The 21084-nt window shown below is 38.1% G+C and overlaps 3 protein-coding genes across 4 annotated transcripts; all 3 read left to right on the forward strand.

The window, feature by feature from the left end:
* Window positions 1-1330: 1330 nt before the first annotated feature.
* Window positions 1331-5997, forward strand: LOC129895789 (formin-like protein 6). The gene is made up of 5 exons (XM_055971556.1): window positions 1331-2607; window positions 2909-3189; window positions 3270-3469; window positions 4007-4248; window positions 4747-5997. Exons 1-5 carry the CDS (start codon window positions 1444-1446, stop codon window positions 5542-5544), a joined length of 2685 nt encoding a protein of 894 aa, XP_055827531.1. The 5' UTR covers window positions 1331-1443; the 3' UTR covers window positions 5545-5997.
* A 1635-nt stretch (window positions 5998-7632) lies between these two features.
* LOC129896969 (uncharacterized) lies at window positions 7633-19366 on the forward strand. 2 transcript variants are annotated; one of them, XR_008768091.1, is made up of 3 exons: window positions 7633-8162; window positions 14371-14773; window positions 19093-19366. XR_008768091.1 is itself a non-coding variant. In XM_055972977.1 (2 exons), exons 1-2 carry the CDS (start codon window positions 7960-7962, stop codon window positions 14534-14536), a joined length of 369 nt encoding a protein of 122 aa, XP_055828952.1. In that variant the 5' UTR covers window positions 7633-7959; the 3' UTR covers window positions 14537-14910. The 2 variants fall into 2 exon arrangements, 1 of the variants encoding a protein (XP_055828952.1); XM_055972977.1 differs by lacking the exon at window positions 19093-19366 and having other exon boundaries at window positions 14371-14910.
* LOC129896968 (uncharacterized) lies at window positions 8156-14336 on the forward strand. Its single transcript, XM_055972976.1, has 2 exons — window positions 8156-8454; window positions 13991-14336. The coding sequence occupies exons 1-2, from the start codon at window positions 8390-8392 to the stop codon at window positions 14331-14333; spliced, it is 408 nt and encodes a 135-aa protein (XP_055828951.1). The 5' UTR covers window positions 8156-8389; the 3' UTR covers window positions 14334-14336.
* Window positions 19367-21084: the final 1718 nt, after the last annotated feature.

Here is a 21084-nt window from a genome sequence, read left to right on the forward strand (position 1 = left end):
ATCTATAAACTGATAAACTAAATCGATTTTATTCAAAATCGAATCAATTACTACCTGATAAGTATTCTAGAATAAACAATTAATTTGAAATTAGACTAAATAATCTGTTAAGATGAAAGCAATGAGTAGATCGATACCTGCTGAAATTATAGTTATATTGAATAAGCGGCTAATTAGAAATCAGGATAAATAATTCTTGAAAATACAAGAAATATATCGATCGACACATGCTTCAATTATAATAATATTGAATATACAGCTAATTTGGGACAAAGTCAAATAATTTGTTATACGGAAGAAATAGATAAATCGATACATGCCCTAATTACAATTATTTTTTAAATAAATGGTTAATTTGAAATAGGCCAAATAGCTCAATTTTTAAGAAATGGGTAGGTTGATATAAAATGTTTTATACATGTTTCCCCTTACAATTGGAAGCCAAAATTTGAAAATATGGGTAGGTAAATTTCACTTTTGATGGCTCCATTAATTAATCATGTGGGCTACTGTCTATTTTAAGAAAAAAGAAATTATACTATCCCCACTCACGACTAATAAATGGCAAAGCTAGTTGGAGTATTAATACATTCATTTTAAGTAACGGTCAATTGGTGTGATTTTGTTATCATTTTATTGTTATAAAATAATATATAAATAAATATTTAAATATAACTATAATTGTTAAGTAAATATTCTAATTTGAGAGTGTATGCCTAGACCGTTTAACTTAATCTCAAGTTACAATTAGATGCTTCAATTCAATTTTTATTGTATCTCATAGACACCTGATAGTAACGTAACGTGTAAATTTAGATGATCATTTTGTAAGTTAAAGTGTTTAGAAATGCATACTCAATAACCTCTATGATTCAGGTGTCTAAAATTACCTTTTCACGAATTTCATAATTTAAATTATCACTTTTTCTTGTATTAAAATACACCTTGATGCTGAGTTGACCTACATACGTCTTTTATCAAGTGAGAACAATATTTTGATCAACTCAATCTCGAGATGTGCTTTAATATATAAAAAGTGATAGTTTAGGTAACTAAAACGATAATGAATAATTGAACTATAAAACTTACCAAAAAATAATAATTTAGATATATTTTTGAACATTAATTTTCAAAATAATATAATATCATACGATAAATTATGAAGCGATACACCAGGTATAAATCATCCAAACAAGCTGTAAAGGAGATCAACGTGGTCCTTTTAATTTTAATCTCATCACAACATCTCTTTTTGTTTTAATAATTATTAATTATTATTATTCCAAAATTCACTACAAGCACAAATCTTGATTCCACTACATTACCCTTTTGAAAGTGTAGCTGCTCATAGAAGCTTCTCTCTCAATCTCTCTCTACATCTCAAGATTTTGGAAACAAAAACCACAAGAAGATGAATTGTAGAAAAAGAAGAAGAAGAACACAATGAGAGCTCATCCCATTTGCAACTTTTTATCAACATTGTTAGTACTAATTGTTGTCACTACATTTTTTACAGCAGCAGAGACCCAAATTCAACATCTCATTGACATTAATCCCAAAACAAGAAGAATTCTTCATGAACCACTCTTTCCATCTACATCATCATCCCCACCTCCACCCCCACCAGAAATAAATTCTGAACCCATTTTCCCTACCCCAGACCACCCCTTTTTCCCAGAAGTCCCAACTGTACAAACCCCAGATCAAACACAACAAATTCCACCAATTCAACCAAATGGGACACCAATTTCAAGAACCAACCCAATTGCCACTCAACCAACAAACCCAACCAAGAAACTTGCAATTGCTGTGTCTGTTGGTATTGTCACTCTTGGAATGTTATCTGCTTTGGGATTCTACATCTACAAACACAAAACTAAACACCCAGATGAAACCCAAAAACTTGTTGCCAACCACAACACCAATAGTTTTCACAGAGAAGAAGAATCAAGAATGCCACCTTCCAATTTTCTTTACATTGGTACTGTTGAACCATCATCCTCAGCCTCCCAAAACCAACTGAACCAGTATAATAATGTTGCTAATAATACTTCCCCTTATAGGAAATTAAGCCCTGCTAAGAAATCAGATAGGTATAGACCAAGTCCAGAACTACAACCACTTCCCCCATTGAGAAATCATGACACAGTTTTCACTACTCCTACCATAATAAATTCATCTGATGATGATGAAACCAAAATTTACAAGCCATATAATACTAGCATAGTGACCAGATCAAATAATTCGATTCCTCATTCAAAGAGAACATCCCCTAGATTGTCCCTTTCGGGTTCATCCCCTGATATAAAACGCGCTATAATAGTACCGTCAGTTAAACAAACATCATCACCGTCTCCTCCGCCACCATCACAAGAGGTTATATTGCAGCATAAGAAGCCGACACTAACTTATGTGCCACAAAGGGTGAAATTCTCAGCACCACCTCCTCCACCAGATATGTCCAGGCTTAAATCAATAAGCAATCAATACCGACAAACATCAAAAGCTCCACCTCCCCCTCCTCCTCCACCTCCTCCACCTCCGCCACCTCCACCTCAACCTCCACTATCAACCTCCAGGAAACTTGGAGGCAGAGTTGGCTCAAGGGTAAGACCACTAAATTCATTTGTTATATAATTTATAAGATGATGTTTTTTTTTTTAATTTGGTTGAAGTTATTGGAATGAGTGAGTAAATTGCCATAAAATTCAAAGTCGTTAGTTTATAAATTTATCTCACTCTTCTATTTTTATTTTTCCATTTCACTTTCTAATTTAGATCAGTTTCTTTGAATTATATATTTCACTTTGTGTCATTTGATTGATTCATATATCATTAAGCAAGTTATTTTGTGTCTCATTAGTATATGAAATGAGTTGAAGTTTCTGTTATGATGATTTTGTTTTAGACAACTAATTCTGTTGAGCCGCCTCTGCTTGAACGATCACAAACAAGTTCTCCTTCACTATCTTCCCATGTAAAGCCTCAGTCAAGTAGTTCCACTCCAAAATCATCACACGTTGTCAGTGAGAAGAGAAGTCATTTGGAAGAACAAAATGGAGGATCCATACATGATACCGACACCACGGATGAATCAAAGCCTAGGTTGAAGCCTTTACATTGGGACAAAGTACGAGCTACTTCTGAAAGAGCCACAGTGTGGGATCAATTGAAATCGAGCTCTTTCCAGTAAGTTGATTAACAAAGATGTTATTGTCTCCCTAATGACATGTAGTTTCTTATCATAGAGATCTTTATATGCATTTCAGATTGAATGAAGACATGATGGAGTCACTCTTTGGATGTAATTCTGTAAATTCAGTACCAAATGAAGTCACTAAGAAATCAGTCCGTCCTCCGGTTGAGAAGGAGAACAGAGTTCTTGACCCGAAAAAATCACAGAACATTGCCATAATGTTAAGAGCATTGAATGTCACAAAGGATGAAGTCTCTGAAGCCCTTTTAGATGGTATGCGAAATTTTCTATTCCGCATTAATAAGGTGTGCTCTGGTGTTACAAAAGTAATTTTTCATGAAAGAAGTTTTCTTGTTCCCTCGAAAAATGTTTTCCGACGTTTGATTGGTTAGTGGAAAATATTTTTTGGAAAAATGTATATTAAGGATTCGTAATAATATTAACAGTGTAGAGTGTGTTAATGAATCGTTCGAGTCCTAAAATTAAAGATAATATCTAACTATTAGTTGGATCAAGTGATGTGAAGTTAAAATTTTACTATACTTGGAATAAAAATGACTTTTGTTTGTAAGTGAGAGAAATTGTTTTCCGCTTGTAATGGAAAATGTTTACCTTTTCTGGTAAACCAAACACCAGAAAATGTCTTTCTCATGAAATACATTTTACATGATGGCTAAGCATGTAAACAACATGAACATCATATTGACTTGATAATTTATTATAGTTACGACACTATCCATCTATTTTGATCGTCATGGAAAGTCTTCCTTCAAAATTCATATATATGGGAATGTATTTTGATGACAACAGGAAGTGCAGAAGGATTGGGGCCTGAACTTCTCGAGAGCTTGGTCAAGATGGCTCCAACAAAGGAAGAAGAGATAAAACTAAGAGATTACAATGGGGACACTTCAAAATTAGGGTCGGCAGAACGATTCCTCAAGGCTATTCTTGATATACCCTTTGCCTTCAAAAGAGTAGAAGCCATGCTATATAGAGCAAATTTTGATGCTGAAGTAAAGGATTTGAGGAAGTCTTTCCAGACACTTGAGGTATTATTAGCTTAAGAGTCCATTAAAACATATACATATGTTGCTTTGACTAGTGGCACGGAGCCAGAATTTTTATTAAGGAGGTTCAAAACACGAACAAGTTTAGGGATTCAACATCTACTATATATACATAACAAAATAATTTTAGCCTTGAATATACACTATAATTTTCCCACGATGAACCCCTTGCTCTCACCTAGCTCCGCCCCTGACTTAATCTAGGATGAAACGCATTCATTATATACCAACTTCCCAGAATTTAACTATGCTGAAAATCTTATATCAATAATCTTGCGACTGAATTTGGAGTTGATTTTTTATGTCTATCAATGAGCAACTATGACCATTTCTAACAAATCTTTACCACATTATGTTGCATTTGTAAATTTGAGCCACTCGAGGAGGAATAGTGCACACTAATCACTGATTTGAGCAAGTTACTTTCAAACAAGTTTCAGGAATGTTCCTTAACTCTGGTGCATTGCCATTTTTCAACAGGAAGCAAGTCAAGAACTGAAGAACAGTAGACTATTCTTCAAACTCCTTGAAGCTGTTCTCAGAGCAGGAAACCGCATGAATGTTGGCACTAATCGCGGTGATGCAAGAGCTTTCAAACTCGAAACTCTTTTGAAATTAATAGATATAAAGGGAACAGATGGAAAGACAACCTTGCTTCACTTTGTGGTCCAGGAGATTATCAGATCAGAAGGGCTGGGTTCGGATAGCAAGGACGATAATAACCTTCCTTCTATATCAAATATCAAATTCAAAGAGGAAGAGTTCAAGAAGCAAGGATTGCAAGTAGTTGCTGGATTAAGCAGAGAACTTAGCAATGTCAAAAAAGCAGCAGGAATGGACTCGGATGTCCTAAGCGGCTACGTATCGAAGCTTGAGGCAGGACTTGTTAAAGTTAGGTCCGTTTTGCAGTACGAAAAAACAGGCATGGAAGGGAACTTTTTTGAGTCAATGAAAGTATGTCTAAAGGAGGCGGAAGATGGTATAGTAAGGATCAAAGCAGAAGAAAGAAAAGCTTTGTCGATGGTCAAAGAGGTGACGGAATATTTTCATGGCGATGCTGCCAAAGAGGAAGCTCATCCTCTCAGAATATTTCTGATTGTAAGAGACTTCCTCTGCATATTGGATAGCGTGTGCAAAGATGTCGGGATGATGCAGGATAGAACAATGGTTGGTGCTGCCAGATCATTCAGAATAGCTACAACTACATCATTACCAGTCTTAAACAGATACAACGCGAGACAAGATAGGAGTTGGGACGATGATAGCTCATCACCTTGACATTTATATGATGATGCTAGGATCTCAATGATCGTTACAATCCACATTGCTCGGATCCTCTAAAAATGTAGCCACGCTTGTGTCAGCAAATTTAGAGTATCCGAGCAACACAGGCTACAATTGTTACGATGTAGCAGGACGACAGGAAAGTGGCATCACAAGTTAGATTAGCATTGAATTGTGCAGCTCAATAACGACGAAAAAGTAAACGGATTATAAAGAATAAGAGGCTGCAGCATTCTGGGATATACTGTCAAAAGCAAAATGATCAATTTAAGGTAAAGAGATTATTCCTTAATTCTGTGTAGACCTATAGATAAGAAAGTTTTATTCATCATTTGTATACATAGTCAAGAGACATTGAGATTTTGATGTTATCATTTGGGCAACACAAAATGACATTATTCATTCCACTTTTGTCTTATAATTAAAGTTTCATATAGGATACAGCTGTTTAAAGGTTTTATTAAGTGGATTCTACGAAAAGAATGTTGGAAATTTAGGCCTCCACTGTCATCACTAAATGCAAGAAGAAAAAGTGAAAATCAGACAAAAGTAAAAGCATATTCTTTTTTAACTTTATCAGATCTTCAAAGATACAGAAATAGTAAAATAAAGACCAACAAATGATTGTAAAAGAATACCTTTGACGTGTTAACTCAAGAAATTGCAGCCTTTTGTATAAAACATTAGATTTATGAAGGGGTTACAAGTCTGGTTACGAATTCAGGCGAATCCCGTACTTTTTGTCTAGACTCTCTCTCTCTATATTGACGTAACATGAAATCTATTAGACCAAAAGCTCCATGGAGAGCAACAAAAGTCCACAGACACCCCAATTGACACAGAGCCTTTCACCTTAGGCGCGATAGCTTCACTCTTAACCCGCATTATCTGACAAAGGCATAGAAACAATTCCCTCATCCCGACTCAGCTTCTCTCTCCGATACAGGAAATCTAACAATTCCTATCTTTCTAACCTTTTTGCCTAGCGTCTTTTCGATATATTGAATTATCATCCCTAATCTAAGATAGCGTGATGCCACCAACAGTCGATTTATTAGACTGCTCCACTTAATTTAATTGAATCTCCAGGCCTGCCAAAGACTGCCCACTTACAAAATAGGCTTATATTAAAAGATCTATTTAATATTTTTAAATATTTGATTGTGATTCAGTTATTAGTGTAGCATTAATTTGAGGTAATCGTAAGAACCTATATCAATTCATAGATTGACATTTGATAATCCAAATTGTTCAATTAGTATATTGAGACTCATCGGAACAAAACAAGCACTATGCCACAAGCATTAATGGATGATACACTCCCAGAGTTGATGAAGTGGGTAAAAATAAGGGAGGTCGGATTCAAATTTCAATAGAACAAAAATGAAGAAATAATTTAAGTACAAAAAGGAGTCAACATTTCAAGTTCTTTGCATTTTGCACTCTTAATGTATGTGGCTATGTGCCATTTTTTATTTTCACCCTATTCTCTTAGTATTATTTTTTACGATTTACCCCTTATTCTAATAATTTTTTTGGAGAACCATTTTGGGAGTCATTTTAGGAGTGAAAAAGTAGGAATTACATACTTAAAAAAAGAGTTGGAAGGGAGGAAGAGGAAGAATGGTCAGAGAATGGGAGGAAGGTACGTCACGTTCAAGATTGAAGAATGAAAAAGTCTCACAATGGTGGTTAATGAGATCAGTGGTTTTCTTAGAAGGATTGGACAATCCTCCTTCCCTTGAGCTAGCTTTTGGAGTGCGAGTTAAGCCTAAAAACTAATTTTATATGGTATGAGAGCATGGCTCATCTCACCCGATGTTGGGCCCCAAAGTTAAATTTGTTCATACACTAAATGTCCAACCTTGGGCGTGAAGTGCAGTGTTGAAAAATAAAAAGTCTCTTATTAATAGTTAATGAGACGAATGATCTCCTTCTAAGACTTGAAAAATTTTCCTATCTTTGAACTAACTTTTGGCATGTGAATCAAGACCAAGAGGCCAAGACCTAATTTTACATATAACAAGTAGAGTCAAGTGTTATTTCCACTATGAATTGCAAAAACATAAAATAGAAAGATATAATAGTAATGAACAAAAGCAATACGAATTTTTGGACCATGTAAGTTTGCTATCGGCGCATTTTAGCAAGGAAGCTAACGTGCACCAAGTAGGAAAATTCCATGGGAAAGAAATGCAACTCTGGTAAGGAGGTGGACACGATTGGGTCACTGACTAACCGATGATTAGCAAGGATCGCCAATTGTCTACTATTACCTTTGGTAGCTACCGACCAACTAGGTTTTAGTCTATTGAAGAGGAGGGGGACAAACTAGGTTCGGATTCAGACTCACAAAAGATGATCCAACTAGAGCCCTATGGTGGCATTACGACGGAATCATAGCCGGCGATGAGACGGTTACAATTTTCAGGAGTGGACACGTCTGCTCCACCTCCGATGTCGGCAGTCAAATCGGATGAGGCTAAGCGAGTGGATAACAAGGAGAGACGGCGGGGTAAACCACTAACCTATGTACCTTCGAGTCTGAGGAATGGGAAGAAATGTGTAACTATTGTAAAGGATGATTTGGCTGAACTAGCTAGCTATTGGAGGTCGGCATTGATTGGGTTTGTCATCAGAGATACCCTATTCGGAACAACTGGAAAACAAAACAACCTTCACAAATTTTGCTCCATGACGAGGGTTACTTTGTTTTCCGATTTGCAACTGAAGAGGAATGTGAACATATCCTTCAGGAAGGTCTAAACACTTTTTAAAATAAGCCTTTTGTTCTACAAAATTGGGAATTAAATCTTGAATTTAACCTGACTGTATCACCATGATTCTGTTATGGGTTACGTTGCCTCGACTGCCGGTGGGATATTGGTCGAGGGATGCCCTCATGTAAAATTTAGAAGATAAGAAGCTGAAGAAAAGGAAATTTTCTGTGTCTTTATTCATAGTATGTACATTTGCTTATATAGTGATACATAATGGTTGTAATAGAGACAAGAAGGCATGGATCTCATTTGTCTTATTAGTACAAAATTTTATTATACTTGCCCATAATTATATGGGCATAACTATATTTAATTGTGTGATATAAAATTCCAACGGTGGGAATTTTATATGGATGATATGCTTCCACGTGTGTGTGCAAAAGGAAAGGCTGAAGAGTTAAGACTCTTCAGCTTCCTTCTTCTTTATTTTGTGCTGCTTCTTCATTCTTCTTCTTTTGCTTCTGCTTTCTTCTTCTTCGTGTTCTTCTTTTCTGCTTCTTCACTATTGCAGTGTTGCTTTCCAACATCCCCCCTCAAGTTGGAGGGAAGAGCCATGACCCCCAACTTGTGGAGAATCGCCCGGTGAGGGACCCCAGAAAGGGGTTTAGTGAAGAGGTCGGCAAGTTGTTCTTTGGAGGGAACAAATGAGAGGGTAATCAAGCCGGATTGAAACTGTTGGCGGACGAAGTGGCAATCTAACTCAACATGTTTGGTGCGCTCGTGGAAGACCGGATTGCGGGCTATATGGATGGCAGCTTGACTATCGGAGTGGAGCGGAATGGGAAGTGAAATGGGAGCAGAAAGATCTTCAAGAAGCCGAACTAGCCAAGTAAGCTCAGCAGTAACGCGACGCATGGATCTATATTCTGCTTCGGCGGAGGACAAGGAGATCGAAGCCTGTTTCTTCGATTTCCAAGAGATCGGAGCTCCTCCGAGTGTAATGAAAAAACCACTAACCGATCTGCGAGAATCTTTACAAGAAGCCCAGTCTGCATCGCAAAATGCTAGCAAAGAAAAAGAGGGTTTGGAAGATAGCAGTATGCCTTGACCTGGATCGGAGCTCAAGTAGCGTAAAACGCGTAAGGCAGCCGAGAAATGTGACAAACAGGGTCGTTGCATGTGTTGACTCAGAGCAAGTACAGCAAAGGATAGATCTGGGCGAGTGTTGGTTAAATAATTCAATTTCCCTATCAAGTGACGATAAAGGGTGGGATTTTCCAGGCGGGGACTGTCATCAGCTCTAATCTTGAAGGAAGGATCCAGTGGAGAAGTAACTGTAGCCAGATGAGAAACATTGAAGTCATGAAGCAGGTCCAGGGTAAATTTGCGTTGATTCACAATAAATCCATGATCTTCTCGCAAAATTTCCATGCCAAGAAAATGGTGAATTTCTCCCAGGTTCTTAACTCTGAACTCTGTATTGAGGAAGCATTTGATATTCTCAATTTCAGACAAATCATTTCCTGTGAGGAGTATGTCGTCGACATAGACTGCTAAGATGGAAATAAGTGTGCCATTGTGTTTAAAAAAGAGAGAGTAATCGTTTAAAGAGGAGGAATATCCTTTGAAAGCTAAGGCTCCTGCAAGTCGAGCATACCATTGCCGGGAAGCTTGCTTTAAACCATATAAGGACTTCTTCAGGAGACAAACATGATTAGGGCTAGGAGGTGTCAGGCCTGCGGGAAACCTCATAAAAACTTCTTCTTGGAGGTCACCATGCAAGAAGGCATTGTTGACATCCAATTGTGAAACAGACCAGTGCTTCTTAGCTGCTATGGTAAGGAGGCAGCGGATGGTGGTCATTTTCACAACAGGGGAAAAGGTTTCTCCATAGTCTATACCTTCTCTTTGTATATCCCCCCTTACGACTAGTCTGGCCTTTAATCGTTCAATGCTACCATTTGAGAGATGTTTTATTTTGTATACCCATTTGCAAGGTAAAGCTCTCTTTCCTTTAGGCAATAGGACAACATCCCAGGTTCGATTGATTTCCAAAGCCTGAATTTCTGAGTTCATGGCCTCTCTCCATGCTGGATGTTGGGAGGCCTGGCTATAGCAACTAGGCTCAGTAAGATTAGAAAGGGAGTGAACTAGGTATTGATTGTGGGGGGATAGGGAAGAGAAAGCATAGCTTTGAGGCTTAGGAGAATGATCAAAGCAAGTTTTCCATAGATCAGTAACTATCACATTATTACAAATGTAGTCTCTTAGATACTCAGGCTCATGAGATATTCTACTAGACCTTCTGGGAAGAGCTGTTATAGGGGCAGGAGGAGAAGCATCTGATGTAGTAGAGCTTGGATAGACATGTTCAAGTTGTGGTAATATAGGTTGTGCAGTAGGGGTTTGCTGAGAGGGACTTAGTGACAGATTAGTGACAGAATGTGGACTGTATCCAGAGGCATGATGTTGAGATTCTGAGGGTGTGACTGGGTAGGAACAATCTCTTACAGGTGGGTCTGAGTAATTGTGGAGTGACAGGTCAGAATGATGATCTGAGGAAGAGGGGGAGTTGAAAAAAATAGGTGTGTGTGAGTTCTCAGATGAGTGGAAAGGAAAATGTGATTCATGGAATCTCACATCCCTAGATACAAATACTTTCTTCTTATCAAGAGACAACAGTTTATATCCTTTTTGTTGTAAAGGATATCCTAGTAAAACACAAGCAGTAGCCTTTTCATCAAACTTGTTTCTTCCCTGTGCCAAGGTGGAAGCATAACACAGACACCCAAAATTCTTCAAATGATCATAGGTTGGTTTCTGTCTAAGTAATATTTCATAAGGTGTTTGTCCCTTTAGAACACTAGATGGCAGTCTATTAATGATATGAGTAGCAGTCAAGATGGATTCTCCCCAGTAGCACATAGGTAATTTGGATTGAAACATCAGCCCTCTTGCAATCTCTAATAGGTGTCTATGTTTTCTCTCAACAGTTCCATTTTGTTGAGGTGTAGCTACACAAGACAGTTGATGCAAAATCCCCTGAGAAGCAAGAAATGCTGATTCTTGTGTGCCTTTCCCTAATTCCAAAGCATTATCAGATCTGATCATCTTAACCTTGACATTGAACTGTCTTTCTACCATAGAGAGAAAACTTTTCAGTACAGGAAAAGCATTACTCTTAGTACTCAGTAAAAATGTCCATGTCCCTCTACTAAAATCATCTACTATGGTGAGAAAGAACCTGAAACCATTGTAAGTATTACACTTGTATGGTCCCCAAGTATCTATATGAATAAGATCAAAAATGTGCTTGGATTTTATGCTGCTGGTAGGAAAAGGTTGTCTAGTTTGCTTAGCTCTAGGACAAATGTCACAAATAAAATTGGAGTTGGATTTATTAGAGAGAAAGCTTAAATGTTTCATTGCTGAAAATGGGAGATGTCCCAACCTCATATGCCAGAGCTTTACATTAGGTGCAGCATTAACATAAGCTGAATCAAATTCTGGAACTGAGGTGGGATTTCTTCCTTTTGGAATTGAAAATACATCATTTGAATTGAAAACATTTCTAGACTTGTCACTATTAGAATCCAATAGATAGAGACCCTCTCTAACTTCACCAAAAACTTGAGGAATCCTCACTGAAAGGTCCTACAGGAAACATCCATTAGCAGTGAATAGGACATCATATTGAAACTGGACACAAAACTTGTGAATTGACAGTAAATTGTACTTAAAATCTGGCACAAGTAACACATCATTTATGACATGACCTGGCAGAATGGAGATGCTGCCTACATGGGTCACACTTACCTTGAAAGAATTAGGTAAGTTAATGTTTAAAGGCATAGGGAGAGGTTTTAGAAACAAAAAGGAACTGGGATCAAAACACATGTGTTCTGAAGCTCCTGAATCAATTATCCAGGAATTCTGTTTAAGGTTAGTGAATATGGAATTTGAGTATTTAAGAATGGTACCAGCTACTGCATTTGCATTCATTCCTGTTTTTGTCAATTTGCTTTGCTTGTACATTTGCATCATCTCTGCAATCTGTTGTTTGCTATACTGTTCTTCAACATCTCCATTTTTGATTTCAAAATCTGTCCTCCCCATGTCTTCATCCTTCTGCTGATTTAGACTTGAAACTGGACAGTGAACAGGACTTGCATTTGCTTTAATTTGAGGCTGATAGTTTCTGGAGTTGGTGAATTCAAAATCTGCAGGGAACCCATGCAATCTGTAGCAATCATCATGCAGATGTCCTGTTTTCCCACAGTAAGTGCATGACAGGTTTGGATCATATTTTTTCTTACCCTTAAACTTGTTTTGTGGCTTGTCAGATCTTGGGTTCTGGTTAGCATACTTCTGATATGTGTTTGTTCCTCTCATTGGTTGATATTTGATCCTTTGTGCATACCTTCCTTGTCCATTAGCCATGAATGCTGCAAACTCAGCAATCAACTTGTTGTTTGGCTGGTTTGCTTGGCCTACTGCCATAAATGATCCAGAATCAGAAGTGACATTTATGTTTGCATATACTTCCCTTTGGTTCTCATCCTGCAAAAGTAAAGAGTATGCAACATCTATTCCAGGTAATGGATTCATCATAAGTATATTTCCCCTTGCCTGAGTATATATATCATTCAGTCCCATCAGAAATTGAATCAATCTTTGATCTTCCAGTGACTTGGTTAACTTTGCTTTTCCATCACAGGTACATTCACATGAGCAGCAGGCAATCGCATTCATCCCATCTAATTCATCCCATAATTTCTTAACTTTGGTGAAGTATCCTGCAATGTCGTTATTGCCTTGTACTAAACCTGTTAATTCTTTCTGCAGATGGTAGAGTTTGGCACCATTTGATTTGCCAAATCTCTGCTCTAGGCTGTCCCAAAGTGCTTTTGCAGTTTTGGAACTCATTACACTGTCTGCAATATCCTTAGATAATGCATTTGATATCCAACATATGATCATGTCATTGACACAATTCCATTGCTCAAAGTCTGCAGAACTCTGATCTGGAACCTTGCAAGTTCCATTGATAAAACCAAGTTTTCTCTTGGCTGATAGAGATAGAAGGATAGATCTTCTCCAACCTGGGTATCCTCTTCCATCAAAAACACTGTTGACTAGAGTCATTCCAGGTGAATCTGAATTGTTTAAGTAATAGGGATGGTTGTTTTCATACATGACTCCTCTTTCACCACTGTCTGATTTGATTTCAGTTGTTTCAGGCATTCTGGGATTTTGAGGATGACTTTGATGTTTTGACACAGATTTGGATGGAGCTTTAGAGATGCTCTGATACCATGTAAAATTTAGAAGATAAGAAGCTGAAGAAAAGGAAATTTTCTGTGTCTTTATTCATAGTATGTACATTTGCTTATATAGTGATACATAATGGTTGTAATAGAGACAAGAAGGCATGGATCTCATTTGTCTTATTAGTACAAAATTTTATTATACTTGCCCATAATTATATGGGCATAACTATATTTAATTGTGTGATATAAAATTCCAACGGTGGGAATTTTATATGGATGATATGCTTCCACGTGTGTGTGCAAAAGGAAAGGCTGAAGAGTTAAGACTCTTCAGCTTCCTTCTTCTTTATTTTGTGCTGCTTCTTCATTCTTCTTCTTTTGCTTCTGCTTTCTTCTTCTTCGTGTTCTTCTTTTCTGCTTCTTCACTATTGCAGTGTTGCTTTCCAACAGTAAGGTCACCAGTGCAATTGGGAAGCCACTCCATTCTGATAGCTTCACAGCTAACATGTCAAGGATCTCCTATGAAAGGGTCTTGATGGAGGTCGATGTGGCTCAACCGTTGCTGGATAACAATGATATCTCGACCCCTTATGATGAATTTCAACAATCAGTAGAGTATGATTGGCGTCCAATGTTCTGCTCCAACTGTATGAAGTTTGGTCATGAGCTTCCCAAATGTTGGAATAAGGTTAATAAGGGTGGGGTTGAGGAGAAATTTCAGGAGAAAAAGAAGCGCAATAGAAGAAACAGGAGGAAGCCTCAGCCTCCAATGTGGAAAGAAATGCAGGGTTAGGCTACCAAGTGTGAAGTAAAGATGGATCATATTACAGCTCTACTTGTAGTAGAGAAGAAGACCGAGGAAATATCAACCAAGACAAAGCCAGTGGTGACATATGTGTGATAAGGTTTTCTATCCCTGTCCTCAATAGTTTTCAAAGTCTAACCATGAAGGCAACCACAAGTACAGGCGACCCCAGGGGTCCTCACACACCATGAGACTAGTTACATGGAATCTTAGAGGGCTGAATCAACCCTTTAAACAGAAAGAGGTCAATCTTATTAAGGTGGATGTGGTGGGACTCATTGAAACTAGAGTAAAGGAGAATAAAGCTCAAAATATCATCAACAAGTTGGGTTTTGACGGGATATCTTGTTGTAATAATCCGTTGGGAAGGAATGGAAGAATTTGGCTATTATGGAAGAACTTGTTCCAAATACAAGTGGAAAAGATAAGTGAGCAACTCATACACTATACTCTTAGTGAGAATGCTAGTTCCTTTAAATGTAAAATCACAGTAGTGTACGCAAAGAATAACAATGTCACCAGAGTTCAACTCTGGCAAGAATTGATTGGGTTGGGTAATTTGATCTGAGATTGTTGGCTTATAGCAAGGGACTTCAACAATGTTCTCTCATCTGAAGATAGATTGGGTTCCCCTGTGTTGCCAGGTGAAACCCAAGAATTCCAAGCCTGCATTGACACATTACAACTTACAGCCCTTAAAGCCACAAATGCCACTATACATTCTATAAAAAACAACAAGTTAGATGCAGAGTTTACTCAAAAATAGATTGGACTTATGGTAACTTACTGTCACGCCCCGGGAGGGTACCCTAGACGTGGCCGGCACTCGAAAGTCATTTCTGGCCTTCAAGCGAACCACTTGATCCAGTCACACTTTCATTCAATCACATTCTATCGGCGGAAGATTCTATTATAGGACTACTATCCATAATCTAGGGCCAAAGGCCAAACAACTATCAAATCAATAATCAGCTAGAATAAAACTAGTCAAAACGAACAAATCAACATTTCCACACTCCAGTCTATGAAGCCTCTATCAACAATCCAGGAGGTGCCAATGACAAGTCCATGGCTACCAACGATCAAAGTAAAGGAAACAAAACAAAGCTATAAAGATGATCTCGGTATCCTCCGAAAACTGGGAGGACTCACCAACTAGCTGGAAGTGAGAAGATCTTCAACGGTGCATCGGTTGATGATCTCTAGTACCTGTCTCTGCATCATGAAACGATGCAGGCCAAATGGCGTCAGTACATGGAATGTATGAGTATATAAAATGGCCGAATGAAACAAACATCAAGGAGGAATCAAATCAACTCGAAATCTCAACTCAAGAGAAAGAACAACTCAATCAAGTGTCCTAAGTCTAAACAGGGATATGATTTAGACGGGACCAATCACATATAATTCAACCCAATCCGACTCAGAGTACTATCAAGACCTCTATGGGAGTTTCTCTTATCCGACAACCATCACTTATGAGCCAGTGACAGTACAACAAACCGATGTTGTTGCCGCGTCCGTTCATACTTTGCCAGGGTATCAACGAATCAACCAATCATGGATCCAATCCAACCAAGTCCTATAATGTCAGGACAATAATTTTGGGGAAACATCCGACTTTAACGGTTCAATCCCCTCCTACGTTTGGCGACGTAGTTATTGGATTCGAGTTATTACTTACTCTTACCCAATTCGGTGCTCGATACTCCTCCCAAGACTCAATGCTCATAAAACTCTATCCAATCAACTCAATCAAATCATATCGACAAGTCTCATTTGGAACCTTGTCAAATCATCAATTCTATCACAATCAAACCTCTCCCAATCATAATATCCGATCAATCCCAATCATATCTCTCATGAGTAGTTAAATATGCATTTATAACAACATACAACCTATCCAATCGCTCCTCTATTCATTTAACACATCCTTTGGGACTCATCACAACTCCAAGATTCTAAATCAACAATTCAAGATGAGCAACATCTTTAAGAAAATTAACATATTTAACATAATCAACATAGTTAAGAAAATCAATAAAGTATGTTTAACAACTCATATCCATCGACTAATACTAACATGAAGATTTTAGAAATTTCTTGACTCAACAACATCAACATAACAAAAATCAAATTAATAGATGAAAAGACTCGTTTGGACATAAGCCTATCAAGAAACTCCATTCTTATGAACATTTAACCTCAAAGAAGGTGTACGACACATGGGTGGACTCAACCGATGCTTTGAGTAGCCTTACATACCTAGTGAAGACTTTGAAGAAACCTTGATGTTAGGTCTTCAATGGAAGGCCTGAATTCTTGAAGTTCTTAAAGGCAATCCTTGTTGGAAATGGATTTGAAGGAGAAGAGAGGGGATTTCTAGGGCTTTTTAGAGAGAGGAATGGACTGAAAATAATGGTCCAAAACGTCCCAAGGCTAATATATATATAAATTGGGAAATGTCCAATTTGTCCTTTCTCCAAAAATCTGGAAAAACGGGCTAAAACACTCCTGGCGCTATAGTGGCGCGTCACGCCACTGCAGCGCCAAGTCGAATATAAGCTTAAAACCTGCACATCTGATAGTGGCGTGTCGCGCCAAGGACCAAACTACTGAGGTTGTTTTATGGCGCTATAGTGGCGCGTCGCGCCCTTACAGCGCCAAGCCTAAATTTTCTGGGTTCTGGAAAATAGGCTTAAAAATCCTGCACATCCAATAGTGGCACGCCGCGCCAGGGACCAAACTACTGAGGCTGGTTCCTGGCGCTATAGTGGCGCGTTGCGCCACTGCGGCGCCAAGCCCAGGCTCCCTGCAGTTACAACCCAGGCCTGAAATTTCTGCATTACTAGTTCGTCTTAGGATAGTCATAACTTCTGACTCCGAACTCCAAAAATTACAATCTTGGCGGCGTTGGAAAGAAGACTCGAAGACCTTTAATTTAATAGGTTATGAGCCACACAGATCGTCATATTTCAAAAGATATGGTCATTAGAAGTCGACCCCTTATACGAACTCATTCTAAAACTTAGCCAAGACGAATTCTTTGGACTTAGCTTGGTTCTAGGGATCCTTTGTTACCCAACATCACCTCTAACACTCTTCAATTACTTGGGAACTCATCCTAACTCATACATACACTTCACAATAGTCGAGTTCGATCCTACACGCACGCGAAGAAGGGTCCAAATCTTAGTGAAAATTTTTGGGGGTGTTACACTTACCCTAGATGACATCTTATGGTCATTGTGAGGCTGAGTACCTAGGGCCTGGCATTTCAGATCACTCACCAATCCTTATACAAGTGTGTCCCCCCTTCTCTTACTTAAATCCTAAGCCATTCAAGTTATTCAAGACAGTTCTCAATCACCCAGACTTTGATAGGCTAGTTGATGAGGGTTGGAGGAAGTAGGTTAGGGGTACATCTATGGATAGACTATGGCAAAAACTAAAATATGTGAAGAGTGGGCTAAAGAAGTTGAATACCTATATGGCATCTTATGGCCAGAAACTGACTTAGGCAAGACAAGAATTAGAGATAACTCAAAGCTATTTAGTTATAAAACCTGTATGTCTATGGCTAATTGAAAAAGAGAAGCAGTTGTTCGGGAAAATCAGAAAATGGAATGATGTTGAGACTTTAGTCATGCAACAAAAATCTAGAGTGAACTGGATTAAGTGTGGAGATGCAAATACCAAGTTTTTTCATGCTCAGGTGAAGATCAGAGCCAAAAAAAAACTCTATTAATTCTGTGTATGATGCTACCGGTACAAAGGTTTAAGATCCTTAATTGGTGGAAGTTGAATTTGTTAGGTTCTTTTCAGGACAGAGGGGGGCTAGTGCTAAGGACATACCATGCCCTAATGCTGCATTCATTAGGGAAGGTTCTTGTCCGTCATATGAGAAAAAATGTAGGCTACTGGTACCTGTAACTAAAGAGGAGATCATGCTTGCTATTAAGGCTATGCCTGCTGATAAATCTCCTCGTGTTGATGGTTTTCCAATAGAGTTTTTTGTGCAAAATTGACATAGTCAAATCAGATGTAGTACAGGCTATCCAGGAATTTTTTCAAACTGGTAAAATGTTAAAAGCCTTTAGTTGTACTGTTGTTACTCTCATCCCTAAAGTCCTAAACCAATAACAGACTACAGGCCTATAGCCTTTTGCACAACTTTCTATAAGATCTTAACTAACAGAATGAAACTGGTGATTGATCATATTGTTAGTCTTGGTCAGTCTGCATTCATAGAGGGAAGGAGTATTTTAGATAATATACTGATTAATCATGAAATACTTAAGTGGTACACTAGAAAAGGACTCTCCAAAGTGTGTCATGAAGGTAGATCCATGTAAAGCTTATGATTCTATAGATTGCTGCTTCCTAAAGTCAGGCCTGACAGAATTGGGGTTTCCTTATTTATTCATTAAGTGGGTAATGGCCTGTATTAGTTTAATAAAATACTCTCTAGTACTGTTTGGTGGTCTTACAACTCCCTTTGAAGGGAAGAGGCGCATAAGGCAAGGAGATCCAATGTCTTCTTACTTATTTGTATTTTCTATGGAGTATTTTCAAAGAGAACTCACTCAACTGGGTAAGAGCACTCGTTTTCAATATCATCCCAGGTGTAAAGAGTTGGGTGTCACACATGTTTGTTTTGCAGATGACTTATTGCTTTTCTGTAAGGCTGAGCTGCAATCCATACAACTGTTAAAATAAAGCTTTTAACAGATTTTTGCTGCTTCAGGGCTTCAAGCTAATACAGATAAGAGTTGCATATATATGGCAAGGGTGAAAGCTAGTGTGAGACAGGAAATTCTAGACTACCTAGGCTATCAAGAGGGTGAATTACCATTCAAATACTTGGGGGTTCCGTTGTAATCCAAGAAATTGACTGTTGCACAGTGCTTACCTATAGTAGAAAAGATAACTGCAAAAATGAGGTGCTTGTCAGCTAAGTTATTGTCCTATGTTGGAAGGACTCAATTTATTAAGTCATTTATTTTTGGCATCCAAACTTACTGGGCCCATATATTTCTAGTGCCTAAAAGAATATTGAATATGATAGAGAGTACTTGTAGAAACTACTTATGGACTGGAAATAGTTTGAAATCCAAGAAAGCTTTAATTTCATAGGCTAAGATGTGTACTCCTTAAGCTACCGGAGGCCAAAACTTAATAAATATGGGACTCTAGAAACATGCAGCCATCCTAAATCTATTGTGGGAAGTAACAGAAGAAAAGGAAAGCTTATGGATAAAATGGTTACAAATATACTATATGAAAGGGTAGTCTGTGGAATTATGTCCTATTCCTATAAATGCCACTTGGGTGTTGAGAAAGATTGTTGAGGCTAGAAGAATCATCCTTAATGTGAGCTCCAAGGTGACTTAAAAGATATACTAGCATCGATGGTCCACAATGGTAGTTTTCTATCAAGAAGATGTACATTAGTCTACTTACTACATACTAGAAGGTGGCTTGGAAAGGTATTGTTTTGCATCATATCATCCACCCCAGGTTTAAATTTTTATGTTGGCTAGATACTTGGCAGAGATTGGCAACAACTGACAGATTGCTGAAGATTGGAATTCATGTCCCACTTTTACAATACTGATTTAGTTTGTGGGTCACGTATTTTTTGGTTGCACTGTCACAAAGTCTATTTGGGCAAGGTTATTGCATTGGTTAGGCTATTCCAGAGGTATTGGTGGCTGAAAAAGTGAGCTACAATGGTGTCACAATCCAAAAACTGGGGTCATGATGACACACATCCCAAACCCCATCCCGATGTGTAAGCCGAAAAGTAAAACCATATGAGACTCCCAAAGAAAAATCAGGCCACAAATAAATGCAAAATAAAGGACAACAATGAAACTACCCCAAAACCTAGTGTCATAAGTTTAAGAGAATCTACGTACAAAGTTGAGTCTGAATACACAGTCTAAGTCTCCGAATATAAAAAAGACTACAAATGAAAGATGGACTAGCGGCAATCTGGATCCCAAGATCTCACCATTGATCCGATGATGAAGTATCTGCTAGGATCAACTACCATGCTGGACGCCCTGGCTAGTATCTGCATCAAAAAGGGACACAGAAGTAGGGGTGAGTGCTGAGTATAAGGAATTAATCAAACACTACGAAATAAACTAAGGAATGTTTCTACCTATACGCAGAAAAGTTCCATTCCGACTACGCTGCCGCCAATTTATATTGAACAATGCTATTAAAGTAAACACGTAAATATAGTTCAATATCACCGATTAAACAGATAGGTCAAGTATCACAGATATCAATGTAATGCAATACAATATGATTATGCAATGATATAGTGATACGGTGGGATCAAGGCTATCACACAACCTGTCGTACACACCTGTTAAGCTGTGCTACCAAGCAGGACTCATGGGGGTCTCACAGACCATATACCTCGTAAAAATCTCAATGTATCAACTACCTGACCACCCAACTCATGGCCAATGAATCATGATACTAATGTCTCATTCGCTTGTCACTTATCTCGTGGTCAATGATACAAAAGATGTCACATTTTCTTTCTCAAAAGGATTTTCACAGTTCTCAACTTCCCCAATGATCAATAGTAGTATGAATGAGGATGAATGCAATCACAATGTCTAAGGCATGAAGGTAATGTTTAACTCAAAATGTAGTACAAGGTTCACAATTCTCAAAACTTTGTCTAAGCATGATATTCACCCTCAATAGACAGTAATTG

Source organism: Solanum dulcamara, chromosome 7 (assembly GCF_947179165.1).
Source record: "Solanum dulcamara chromosome 7, daSolDulc1.2, whole genome shotgun sequence".
NCBI classification, from domain to species: Eukaryota; Viridiplantae; Streptophyta; class Magnoliopsida; order Solanales; family Solanaceae; genus Solanum; species Solanum dulcamara.

Excerpts from the sequence above, each read along its gene's own strand:
- LOC129895789 (XM_055971556.1), top strand. The coding sequence starts at position 1,444 with ATGAGAGCTCATCCCATTTGCAACTTTTTATCAACATTGTTAGTACTA. Across the intron at positions 3,190-3,269 it reads TTGAAATCGAGCTCTTTCCA|ATTGAATGAAGACATGATGG; the intron begins GTAAGTTGATTA and ends TATGCATTTCAG. Across the intron at positions 3,470-4,006 it reads CTCTGAAGCCCTTTTAGATG|GAAGTGCAGAAGGATTGGGG; the intron begins GTATGCGAAATT and ends TGATGACAACAG.
- LOC129896969 (XM_055972977.1), top strand. The coding sequence starts at position 7,960 with ATGAGACGGTTACAATTTTCAGGAGTGGACACGTCTGCTCCACCTCCG. Across the intron at positions 8,163-14,370 it reads GAACTAGCTAGCTATTGGAG|CTCTACTTGTAGTAGAGAAG; the intron begins GTCGGCATTGAT and ends ATCATATTACAG.
- LOC129896968 (XM_055972976.1), top strand. The coding sequence starts at position 8,390 with ATGATTCTGTTATGGGTTACGTTGCCTCGACTGCCGGTGGGATATTGG. Across the intron at positions 8,455-13,990 it reads TGGTCGAGGGATGCCCTCAT|TAAGGTCACCAGTGCAATTG; the intron begins GTAAAATTTAGA and ends GCTTTCCAACAG.